This window comes from Parasteatoda tepidariorum, chromosome 6 (genome assembly GCF_043381705.1).
Source record: "Parasteatoda tepidariorum isolate YZ-2023 chromosome 6, CAS_Ptep_4.0, whole genome shotgun sequence".
Classification (NCBI taxonomy): Eukaryota; Metazoa; Arthropoda; class Arachnida; order Araneae; family Theridiidae; genus Parasteatoda; species Parasteatoda tepidariorum.
This window is the reverse complement of record NC_092209.1, coordinates 2,645,788-2,658,926: the sequence shown is the minus strand read 5'-3', so window position 1 is coordinate 2,658,926 and position 13,139 is coordinate 2,645,788. Positions and strand designations below refer to the sequence as shown.

The following is a 13,139-nucleotide window of genomic DNA, read 5'->3' as shown; positions in this document are numbered from 1 at the left end:
CCCCTCTTTATGCTATAGCAGCTATGTTTATTTCCTGAATCGTAAAGAGTAAGAGAATAAGCATGCTCTGAGTTGGCAGTAATAGGCAGTTAGAAACATGCAGAATTGAACTGTTGGAGACTGCTTTTACTTTGAATATATTTATTTGAGAAATGATGAAATTTGTGAAAATAGACTCTACAGAAAGTGTACTGTTAGATGTAATTCCGAACAACACAATTCTCTCAGTTTAAATATTCAAAAGAATGATTTAAATAAATTACTTTGATTTAGTCTTTATCAATAAAAACAAAGATTTTTCTTTCAATAGAATGTTCAACAAGTAGTAACGGTATAAAATCACAATTTTTTTTTTTACATATTCTCTCTTTTTCTAGTTCATAAAATTGACATCTGGTATACACAAATATGTACATATTCATCGATCCTTATACTTCAGTTGAGGAAGACTGAACTACCTTGTCGGTCTTAGACTCGCTCTGGATTCTCCCCGAATCGCTCTCTGTACTTGCTCTAGATCTTTTGCCAGAGTGGATGCTTCACCATCTATTGGATCTAAAAAAAAAAAAAACAGTTCAAATTATTTCATCGTAACTAATGTTCAAGTCATTGGTAATCTTTTTTTTGCAAAACAAAACAAAAAATATAAAAGTAACATAGTTCAGTGGGTAACTGACTGATATTACAAAATTAAAAATCTCGGAAGCAATGGATATGTGTTTTGCTGAAGCTGTAAAAATTTAATCCGAAAATTTAAGAATTTAGTTACAAAAGTTGTCTACAACATAACTCTGCACAAAATTCTTAAAAAGGATAAAACTGTCTTACATATTCCAATAATAAAAACATGCTTTAAATAGAATAACAGCTTATAAACTTCCTAATCTTGTACGACATCCTCTTTTCACGCTTTAATGCTAGAAACGATCATTCTGGTCATCATTAGGTTGTAACGCCATCTTTTAGCAACTTATATAAGTTAATCCAATAGTTTTTAAATAAAATTTTTGCAGTTTTCACAATAATCATACCCTTCGTTTAATTCCTCTATAACTCTTCGTTTCCAAGAATTTTAAATTTGAAATCAGTCAGTCATTTGTTTAACACCCTGCAAAAGCAAAAAGGTAGAAATACACAAAATTAGAAAGTGCAAATACATTCATTATACAGGGTCCATTGTTGTCCGGTAATAATGTATACTATACATTTAATATACAATAGTGAAACAAAGATACAGCAATACAAGTCAGAGCCAGTTTTATATGGCAGTAAGTATTGGACAATTAATAAATCGAAGGAGGATCTGTTAACATTTGAATTAAGAATCTTGAAAAAAGGATTTGGTGGAATAAATTTAAAGTGGTATCTGGATAGATACATAATAGTGAGTACTACAAAAGTTTTGTTGTTAATTTACGTCGCACTAGAGCTGCACAATGGGCTATTGGCGACGGTCTGGGAAACATCCCGGAGGATGATCCGAAGACATGCCATCACAATTTTGATCCTCTGCGGAGGGGATGGCACCCCCGCTTCGGTAGCCCAACGATCTGCTCGCGAATCTACAAAAGTGTAGGAAACTTAATGTTGAAAAAGTACAAGGGCTGTTTTTTTAAGTAAGAGCCATTTGAAAATAAAAACCAAACGAAAGAAAAGTTTCCTGAAGCGAATTTATTTTTTGATTCTACATACGTTTCTTTTTTTTTTTTCAAAATAGTTGCCAAGTTTGCTTAAACACTTATAGCTTACAACTAGATTTGGAATACACTTTTCATAGCGACTTGCCGCCTACTCCGATAACCAAGAGGTCACGACCGATTTCACGTCTTCGTCGTCATTGATCTTCGATCGCCGCCAAAACGATGTTTGAAACGTCGGAAAAGATGACAAATCATTTAGCGCAAGGTCTGGGTTGTATTGAGGGGTGGTCCAAAACTTTCCAGCCAAACGAGTCCAGTAAAGCTGTGGAGGAGCTCAGTCCTCAATGTCATGGAGTAGCGAAATTTCCTGTCAACATGGCAGTAGGATGCTTCGTAAACTTCACAAATCTGCCGGTGAATGTTTGCAGCAGCCAGTTTTTTGCCGACATGAAACACATCACTGACCGTACGTGGCTAGCAATATGTTATATTTGAACATTTTTAAAACACCGAACTGACCGTTAAGATTACCTACCCTGACAATGTTCCTTCCCTGTCACTTGTTCCTAAAGGACACGACATCACCCATTAGTACAACAAAACGGCCCTTACTTTTAAAAAAAACAGCCCTCGTAATTAAAGGGCCTACGAAGGGTCAGTCACATATATAAGGTATGAATAAAAAGTCCAAGATAAAAGAATTAGCGAAATTAAGGGAGGACACATGGCTTGTTCCTGTCAATTGCAGAATAGGAAGAGAAAAGTGACGTCAAATACTGACTGGGAGGATTGCATTTAATTGACTTTGATCAAGAATTTAAAAATCTCGAGGAGATTTCCCATCTCATACTTCACGAAGCAATTTAAATAAATAACTGCATTGAATTGTTTTTTAAAACTGTTTTGCATCTGAAAGTAAGTGTGAAATTCATGTAAGAACAATTCGTACTGATTTTGTTTTAAAAAAAACTGCTCATTATTGAAATCTCAAATCAATATTTACAAGAGAAAGAAAGGAAACTTTCTCTCACAATAAGAGCAATGCGGGGATTGAAATATAGTATACTCTCGATATCTCGAAAATATTGTTATGTCAAAATTTCACCCTTGGCAATGTTAATTTGAATTCCTATGTCGAATAGTTTCTTCTCAAAACCCAGTTAGAATGAATTTTTTTCGAAATAGAAAAGGAATTTTTTTCGAAAAATTACCATGTAATCACAATGTTTATTGTAAGCCAATTCTTTTCTAGTTAATGCACTTTATTTTTGTCCTATTTTTAAAAATATAGTTATCATTATTTTATTTAGATTTATAGTCAACTTTCATTACATAATTATTAGTAGTTATTCTTATGTTTCATAACTCGACAGAGTACTATTTCAAAATATATTTTTCTACTTAGAAGATATTTAGTTCTGAACTTGTTATCTCGAAATTTCTTTAGCATCCTTTCAATTTTGAGATATCAAAAGTATACTGTAATTTGAAATCAGATTATTTGAGGATGAAACTTGAAGGCGGCTCCTAGAGAAGAAGAATTAGGTTTCAGCTCAAACACTGTTTTTGATGATTTTAATCCAGGCTTTGCTTTTCTCTGCCTCAATGATTTAGTGAGGAGAAAATGTTAAGTTTCTTTTTATATAAGGTTGTTTTTCAAATATCTTGTCGTGACTTGAAATACACGCTTTTGAGCAAATAATATGGTATTTTATAACTGCTGTGAGTTTGTAACTTTTATTCATGACTGTTGGGTTAAGTTATGCTTATCGCTGTCTGAAACAAAATTATAAAAATAGGAAGTCAACTTGAACAAAAGCCATTACTTAGTGAAAAAAATTCTGTTTATTTCAAAAAATTTTCTATTCTATCCATAAAATATGTTATGTGGTACTATTTACTCGGGCATTTCTCTGTTGATTGCCAACACTATAGTTATTCATTTCGTTTTAGGTTAAGTAATAATTTAAATAGTGTTGTTGTTGCTTATCCTCTTAATCTTCAGATAAGCTCTCCAGGAAGCCGCTGATCGCTAGAAAATCCGTAACAAAAAAAGGATCTGATGTAAGATCCACCTTAGAAAGTCCAAGACAAACCAGGATATGTTCCGGCAAAGCTGGTTGAACACAGCATTTTTTTTTTTTTTTTTTTGCAAGTAGGGAAGATCTTTCTGCCTCTCTCAAAAGTAAGGCACTTAAGATGGCCACTTGCAAATCCGGTCAAAGCAGTCTCCAGTCGCATTTTATGTCCAGCAGGGTACCAGGGGATGTCCTTTGATACCAGTGGTCTGTAGGTTGTATACGCCACAATAGATGAAGCTTGGGTTTTTCAGTGGAGCAGAGTTCCCATTGTTGAATAGTTGGTTATACGTTAAGTATTTATTTATAATAAATTGTGTTTTTATAGAAATAAAATTTATTTTTGATTTTTTCTAACCTAAGAAGAAATTTTTAAAAATAAAGTTTAGCTGTAGAAATTTTGAACATAAGTATGTAGACATATTAAACATAAACGGTGCTACAGTGTTTGTAACTATGATACCAATTATTTGTGAGGGAGCCTGCCTTCTTCGAGCAATAGCGTATACTCAAATTAGGGCTCGAGAGGTGAGTGAGGAGGTAGTACAGCACGTAATGAAACATTGAGATGAATTTCCGATTTTTTTTTCTCTCGACAGAGATGGAAATAATTCTGTTGCCTACAATACTGAAATGCTCCGAACTCATACGTACGGTGTGTGATTTAATGGCTACCTGAACAGATTTTAAATTATTACTAAAATTCAATACGTAAAGAACTTTGACAATATCGCGGCCATCTCTTGAAAAAAATTTAAATTAAAATATAAGTATATTTGCATGCGCAAAGCCTCGGACAAACGCTAGCGAATGAAATATTTTAGTTAATATATATTGTTTACATGTAATTAAGGTTTAAGGATTAGAGAAGGGTTGAAGAATTAGAATATTTAAATAAAGTTGAGCTGCGCATTTGCCTTGATTACCACTAACGTTTATATATATGCTGTATGTATTTTATTTACGTCACACTAGAGATGCACAATGAGCGACGGTCTGGGTAACATCCCTAGGAAGATCCAAAGACATGCCATCACATTTTTGATCTTCTACCAAGGGGATGGTACCCCTGCTTCAGCAACCACGAGGTGTGAAGCAGGAGCTATACGGTAGAACAGTTTAAAACAAGAGCCGATATCACGCACTCTCGGTCCCTACGCAGGCTGATCAAAGCGGTCACCCACCCGCTTACTGACTACATCCAGCGACGCTTGACTTCGGTGTCTACTGGGAACCATGTCTTTACGATCACTCAACTGCGGGACTTTATATGTTCTACAAGATAATTTGAAAAGGTGACCAAGCTTTTCACCAAAGACGACTAGTTTTTTAATATTTGAAACAATATTCCAAAGCTGCATGGTCGGTGATTTTAATTAAATACTTCTTTTTTTTTTAAAAAATCGAGATTTTTAAAGACTAGATAATGTTTTTACTGCTAGATGGTATACATAGTTTAAAAACCATACAATAACTTTACTACGAGTTTTAAGAGTCTAAAATCGTGGTAAAAAACACCGTAAAATCTGCAATACTCTAAAGTCAGTTTATTTTTTTAAAGGATTCTAAAAAATATATAATAAGAGTAGCTATTACAGAACACTCTGTAAACAAAAAGGAGGCGTGGGCTGTACCTTTTGCTTTCGATTTCCCACCCGACTTTCTTTTGGGCATGAGCATAGAAAGTAGAGGAGGGAGTTTGGTTCCGGTACCAGGGGTTCCCGTTCCGGGAGGGGATGTTTCTGGTGTGGATCTATCTTCGAACATTTGTTCAGCTTCTTCTGGATCTGGTGGTGTATATTGTGGGGGAGATTTGGATGATCTGCTGTTGTCTACGGGTCTAGGGATGCCACTTCCCCAAGAATTCCTCCTCTGTCTCCGTAGACTACCCACAGGTTTCTTTTCTTCGCTTTCATCCTGATTCTCGGTAATATCACCTAGGCTGAAAAATAAAATTTAACATTCATTATCATTACGTTATTGTAATTGGGAACTTGCACTTCAAGAAGAAGAAGACCATATGTACCCACACGTGTAATCTATGACGTTAGTGCAAGTTGATTGTTTTTTATTTATTTTTTTTATATTAGTCGTTGAACAGCCGACCCAATTTTTGGGTATACGACTACTAATGTTCAACTCCGTAGCCTTGTAATTTCGAAACAATCCAGAAGACAAGGAATCTCCTGAATCAGCACCCCCAGAGGTACTGATTTGTTATGGGAACATGGAGGAGTTTGTGATCCGACAGATTTTACTTGCATCAGTCACCATTTACTACACGGGGAGTCTTCGGAAGGCAGGGATCGAACCCACGATCTCTTGGGCATGGGCCCAGAGCCCTACCAACCAGGCTATCCCGGCCGCTAAGCTGATTGTTTTATTTTATTTTATAACCGTCGTTGAACAGCCGACCCAATTTTATGGGTTTACGACTACTAATGTTAAACTCCGTAGCATTGTTCCTCTGATCATAATCCAGAAGACAAAGAAACTCTTGCATCAAGTATTGGGAGAAATTTGCCTTCATGGAGGCCTTTTTGATAGAACTAACCAGCATATGCGTTACATGGAGAGGTAGACCACGAGAACCTCCCACGGTTAGCATTGACGGCAAGGGGACCCTAACCCATGATCCGTCTACCACTGAGGATATTTCACGTCAGCACTGTGGTCAGTGCAAATTAAATTTGAGTTAAACTTCTCCACTTAAGTTAAAATGTTAATTAAAGTGAAGTTATTAAATACAGCGCCGAATAAGTTGAAATATTATTCCTTCTCGTCTACATGTTTTACTTAACTTAGATTTATTATTTAGGTACTTTATTGTAACCATGATGTATTTTTATTTCGTGTACTTCGATTTATAATTAGTTTATTTATGTTTGACACGGCTGCTTGCAAGTTGTTGTGTTAAGTTAGAAGCGTAAAGTGAATTATAAAATAATCTTTGTTGAAGAATATAGTATTTGTCACCTAAAAGAATTGATATTTGATGGGCTTGACTTACTCGAAATAGAATAGAAAGAACAGTTGCTAACGTAAACAAATGCCGCGTTTCAGCAACAAATAAGGATCGAGATACCCATACTACGCCACTTGCAGGCATCCCATTAATGCGAACATCAGTGTTGGTAAGGGACAGCAAACTGGGGCTTAGCACCCTGGTATATTACTATTTATCAGTATATATTAATATACTGGTATATTTTCGTATTTTGATTTAATAATTCTTTATTATTTCTCAATTTATTAATAATAATATTAACAAAACTTTTGATAAATACAGTAGAGTCATGATAACACGAACTTCAATGACGCGTATTTATCGATATAGCGAAAATATCAGAATTTCAGAAGAATGTCACAAATTAAAACAAAACACTTTAGCCGAGCCAAAACCCTCAATTTCACGAAATAAATCTGATCACCACCAAATCCCCCCCCCTGATATCTGACGAATTTCAAATGCTTTTTCAATTTTAAAAGCTTTTTTTGAACTGTTTTCTTTATCGTTTCTTGAAACTTTGATGAGAAAGAGATGACGACCACGCTTGAAAAGAAATAGTCTGAACTTTTCATTTCTCAAGAAGTAGACACACGAGATTCAAAATATAGGAAATAGGCAGGATTATAAGAGGCATGTGCTCTATTTAGGTTGCACTAGAGCTGCACAATAGACCATTGGCGACAGTCCGGGAAACATCTATGAGGATGATCCGAAGACACGCAGTTGCAATTTTGATTCTCTGCATAGGGGATGGATGGCTCCTCTACTTTGATAGACTGACAACCTGAGTACGAAGTCGAGCACTTATCGGTAGAATAGTTTTACGAGAACCGATACCGCGCACTTTCGGTCCATACGCAGGCTGATCAAAGTGCTCACCCTCCCACTTACTGACCGCACCCAGTAATGCTTAACTTCGGTGTTCTACTGGGAACCGTGTGTCTTTACGATCAGTTCACTGCGGGATGATTAGAGGCGGAATTAAGAATATAGGAATAAAATAGTGTATATAATGAATTCAGAAAGACATTTAAGAGTTCATTACTGTGGATAATAAGAATGGAAAATTTGTAATAAATATTGAAAGTCATCTGGATGAGATATGTCAAAAAAGGAAGATGAAAAATTTCAGTGAAACAAGTGAAAAAGTAAAGCTATTGACATTTTCTGTATTCAATGTTTTTTTTTAAATAAATTTATTTTATATAACTTTTAAAATGTTACAAAACACATTATTTTAACTGAATTGTTTTAAAAATATTGAGACCCATGATCTTTTAATAGCACAAGTGTCTCCCTTTATAACATCGAGGTTTCGTGTATAAAAATTCTTAAAAAATTAAATTTTCACTCATAAATATTTTTGTATCACGTTGAACTATGCGAATTTAAAGGACAAAATTTCAAATAAATCGCTTTGCTTAGTTGCTGAGAAATAATTTTAAAACTTTTGTTATTTTTATATGTTGTGTTACTTGCATACATGGAAGCGTTACTTTTAAAAAGTAACGAGTAAAAAGTAAAAGTACAAATACAAAACAAAAATGTGACAATTTTAAAGTACGCTTCGAAAAAATCGAAAATTCAAAGTTATCGCAAATCTCATTAAAAAATGTAAGGAAAATTTATTTAAAATGTATTGAGTTTTAATTTAAAAGTATAAAACTTTAAAATGCAGGAAAATGTTACTTAAGTTCTATTGAAAGAGTGAAAGTTGAAAGAAACCAAACGAGAAATCAAAATTTAATGTCTGCACATAAAAAGGGATTTCAAATGATGCTCATTATAAAACTATTAAATCTTCAGAAATTTTGTTTTTACTTTCAGAATTGATAGTAACAATTTAATTTGTTAAATTTGATAACATTGCAATTATTTTTAAAGAATTAAGTAAAACAAAATTGCATTAATATATAGGTAAAATTCATTAAATCCATTAGAGTAAGCGTTTCACGTTCCTTCCCACCCACCGCCCCCTACCTGCCGGGAAGTCCCGCAGTAGACTGATCGTTAGGACACGGTTCCCAGTAGAACACCGAAGTCTAGCATCACTGACTGCGGTCAGTAAGTGGTTGGGTGACCACTTTGATCAGTTTGCGTATGGATCGAAAGTGCGCGGTATCGGCCATCGTTAAGCGTTTCTGTCGTAAAATGCTCGATTTCATGAGCAGGTCGTCCGGATACCAAAGCAGAGGAGCCATCCCCTCTGCAGAGGATCAAAATTGCGATGGTATGTCTTCGACTCCTCCTCGGGGATGTTTCTCAGACCGTCGCCAGTAATCCATTGTGCAGCTTTAGTGTGACGAAAATAAAGTACCTTTCTACTTTTTTGGGAAATTGCGATCCTTAAAGATATTTAGAAAAGGAAGTTAGTTGTTAAAGAATATTAAATTCATTCAATTTATAAATTTATTAATTCATTCAATTTATTAAAATTTCTTCAAAAATTTCGAAAAAAAGTTTTTTTTTTGAAAAGGAAAACTTAAAAAATGTCAGAAAAAAAAAACAATTTCTTCCGACATTCTCGTCACAAATACTTCCCCCAAAAAGTATCGAAAAAGAAAGTAAAAGTACTGCATTTAAAATGTAACGAAGTTTAAGTATGAGTACTTTCTACTTTTACTTTCGTTATAAGTATGGCCATTTATACGATTTCAATACATTTCGAAATCATACTCGTGTTTTCCTCTAAATGTTAACATATTTACCTTTTGCCAACTTTTCTCTTTGCCGGTGTCAGTTGTTGTTGCATTTGTCTGTTTAAGTTGTTCCGATGATGGTTGTTTGTGATGTTGTTATTGAGATTATTTAAATGTTCAATCTATAATTTAATAAAATAGAAAGTTGTTATTGTTTAAAAATACATGTGCAAGAAAAAAATTTTTGAACTTAAAAATTCCTTTTGACCAGTAATCACGCAGAATTCTATATTATTCCTTAAATTAATGTATAAAATCAGAAATATAATAGGCAATATAAAATCTTTGTGATAGTCTCACGAAAAATGCAGTTAATTTTATTATTTTGTTGACGGGTTGACGAAAATGCCCTTCCTTTTTTATATTTATTTCACACGTTGACAAAAAAGTCAATCGTCTCCAATATTTTGTTTTACAGCTTGTCGAAAAAGTCAATCATTTTTAATATTTTGTTTTTTAGCTTGACGAAAAGTTCAGTTATTTTTAATAGTTTTAGTTTGTTTTACAAGTAGACAAAAAAGTCAGCCGTTTCCAATATTTTATTTTACTCAGCTTGTCGAAAAATGCCGTTATTTTTAATACTTTATTGTACAGGTTGACGAAAATGTCCGTCATTCTTTATATTTTGTTTTACAGGTTGTCAAAAATTCTGTCGATTTCAATAATTTGTTTTGCAGGTTGGCGGAATAGTCTGTCATTTTTAATGTTTTGTTTTAAAGATCTTTGAAACAACTGTTTATTTGTCGGATTGACTAGAATTCTTATATGGAACCAAAGGTTGTGAAGTTAAGACCCACCAATCAACACATGAAACCGTATTCGGTAATAAAATAAAACGGATTATTTGGCTTAGTTGTTTACTCCGCAATAAAGCCATACTTAATGTCTGCTATATTCATCCTTACAGTGATGATTCGAATCGAAAACTATGTCGACGCATAGTACTATAAAATAACCCAACAGTATTGAAAAATGAGGTTTTTTGCTGTAAGAAACATTGTGTACTAGGATATGGTCAGTGATAAGGATTCGAACGAGACAAGTTCTTACCTCTTCATCGGCATCGAGTATAGACTTCCAAGATCCGTTGTTCCACGTGTTGGAGTCAATGAGGGAGTCGGAAGAACCGAGAACTGCCCTGGCGGCAGTTATGCTGTCTGTCTTCCTGCTCTGCCTCGCCGACCTCGTCCTGAAACATTTCATCTCATCTTTACCAAAGACGTTCAATAGAGTTTTGGGGCTATATCAATGCTCGTATTCGTATTCTTTAAACTAACTTAAAGGACAAGCGTTGGGACAAACTTGTCTTTGTGGAGGATTTTTTGAATGTGCTATCTCAATTGTGTTTGACAGAGAAGAAAACCATGGTGACCCCCCTATGGTTAACTCCATGCTAAGAGCACTTAAATCCATAATCAATCTATCACAGGCGATATTTTCACTAGGGATATTGTTAAGGTGTTAACGGAGAGCCGTATGGATGGTTGACCGTATAAGGCTAAGCATAGATGGCCCTAGGGGTAAAAATTCATAGCAAAGATTTCCGAATTACTACTTCCGATTGATTAGTATGCCTAACCTTGAAAAAGAATGTCACTCAATGTTATTATGCTTGTGTTTACAATGTATTGCGTTCTTTAAATTCAAATCTCATCAAACGAATTAGAAACGAAGACTCCGCATTCATGCTATGATACAACCCAAAAAATATTACAAACGGTGATATTTTGCACAACTGTAGCCAAATGAGGGATAACACTCAAAACATGGCAAACCTTACACTTTATTTATCTTTTGATATTAATTTTCTTAAATTTGTTGTAGGCTCACAATCAGTTAAAATTTGTAAATTACTGGGAACTCTTATGAATGGTAAAATTACGCGTAAATTTAAACACAAATCAAAATTATAAAACTTCATAGAATATTAAGCCTGTTCACTCATCGCCTCGTAGGCATACCATAAGCGGAGGGATGCACCGGAAGTTTTCTAAATTTCTTCCGGTTTAAGGATTTTGTTATTGTTTACATTCATTCAGTCAACCATCCACGCGAAATGACCAGCCATCGCTTCGATTCGAACCTATTCTCTTTTTGGAAGTGAAGCGCTCTATCTCCAGGCGTATACAACATAATGAACATTTCAAAACATTTATAGAAAGGAAGTCGACTGTTTTCTTTTCTTTTTTTTTCGAAGACTTTGTTGGCTTATGAAATATTTTCCTTTCAGTGAATAACCTTCTCTTTTTTAATTGTACGTAAGCATTACAATCTTCAACGATGAAACTCAACTTCAACAACCAAAAAAGCTATCGATCACCCCAATTATTATCTGAAACAATACGCTTGATCACCTGAGGTTTTTTACTTTTTATATTTTAAAAAGGATTTTTAAATGTATGTTTATAAAGTTTCATAACCAAAATTCTGTTTATGGATCATGTCTGCAGTTCAATTCATTGCAAAGCAACTGATGTTTTTCAAAAACTAATGACTTTGTAAAAACATTAATAAATAATAATTAAATAAGTGTCATAATCAATGGTTGGCTTCCTACCTTTCTTTCTGCAATCTTTCGTTCTCTTTGTTGACTCTTTCAAGTTCTCGAGTCAGTAGATCATTCGTAAATCTCAATTCCGCATTTTCTTCCCTGAAATTTCAACGAGAAAAGTTTAAATATTTTTATATTTTTAAAATATTTAACATATTTTAACAAATGGATATTTCTTCGTGAAATAATGAATAATAGAAGAATTTATTTTATAGTCAAATAAGAAAGAATTCTTTTGGACTATTGCATTCGAAACAAAAAGCTATATTTTATACTTAATTCAATTATGTTGAGCGTTTAATTTTAAGTACGGTTCTATGAATGCATATATAGCTCTTAGATTACTTTGTATTTTGCATGAATTATTCTTAGATATGAAATTTATTAAATTATACCATTAGTTTATAATATAGACTTTTTTTTATTTTGAAATTAGAATCAAAAGCATTTGTTTGTCTTGCTACCAATTGCCATACCAATTGCCATATATATATATATATATCAATGTTCATATAGACGAAGATATGTGAAAAAAAAGTCGCCAACACATAGTTCCTAAAATCAATTAGTACCAAAATCACTTTTGGGCTTTACACTTTGTATGCGCATAAGGATAATGGGATTTCATGTTTTATTCATCTTATTCCTGTTGGTGGTTCTCTACATTATTAGCACATGGCAATGCAATAATATGTATTTAAAACTTCTTCTGAACAAAATGAAGATAGAAATAACGTTTAATTTAGCATTTTTATGTAATTAAATATATCTGTTAATTGCATAAGAAATTAAATTTTAAAGAATAAATTTTGATTATTTATTTATTTTTTGTAGAATAGTCACGATTATCCATTCATAGAGATTGGAATATATATAAAAAAATAAAATACATCTTTTGCAAACAGAGAAATATACAAATATGCTTATAAAATAAAATAATTTCCGCCCATGCGTTTTTATCATCTTTATTTTTAAAAAATTCTATATTATGATGAATCTTTAATTTCATTAAGCTCTTTCTATATTTTACTTAGATTTTCTTACCTCAACTTCATAAAAATACAAGAAGATATATAAAATAATATTTCAGACACTATATAAAATTAGTTACGATTTTAAAAAATGTAATCAGAGTGTAAAAAATATGATATTTAAAAACAT

General features: G+C 33.3%; 1 protein-coding gene across 1 annotated transcript in view; it reads right to left on the bottom strand.

Moving 5' to 3' along the window:
• Nucleotides 1-124: 124 nt before the first annotated feature.
• Nucleotides 125-13,139, bottom strand: part of LOC107444496 (kinesin-like protein KIF12) — an 85,089-nt gene continuing 72,074 nt past the window's right edge. The window contains exons 15-18 of the mRNA XM_071181909.1: nucleotides 10,478-10,616; nucleotides 9,437-9,549; nucleotides 5,353-5,660; nucleotides 125-555 (exon numbers count right to left, since the gene is read on the bottom strand). Of these exons, the coding sequence (XP_071038010.1) occupies nucleotides 455-555; nucleotides 5,353-5,660; nucleotides 9,437-9,549; nucleotides 10,478-10,616 (661 nt within the window). The 3' untranslated portion in view covers nucleotides 125-454. The remainder of the gene's footprint in view (nucleotides 556-5,352; nucleotides 5,661-9,436; nucleotides 9,550-10,477; nucleotides 10,617-13,139) is intronic.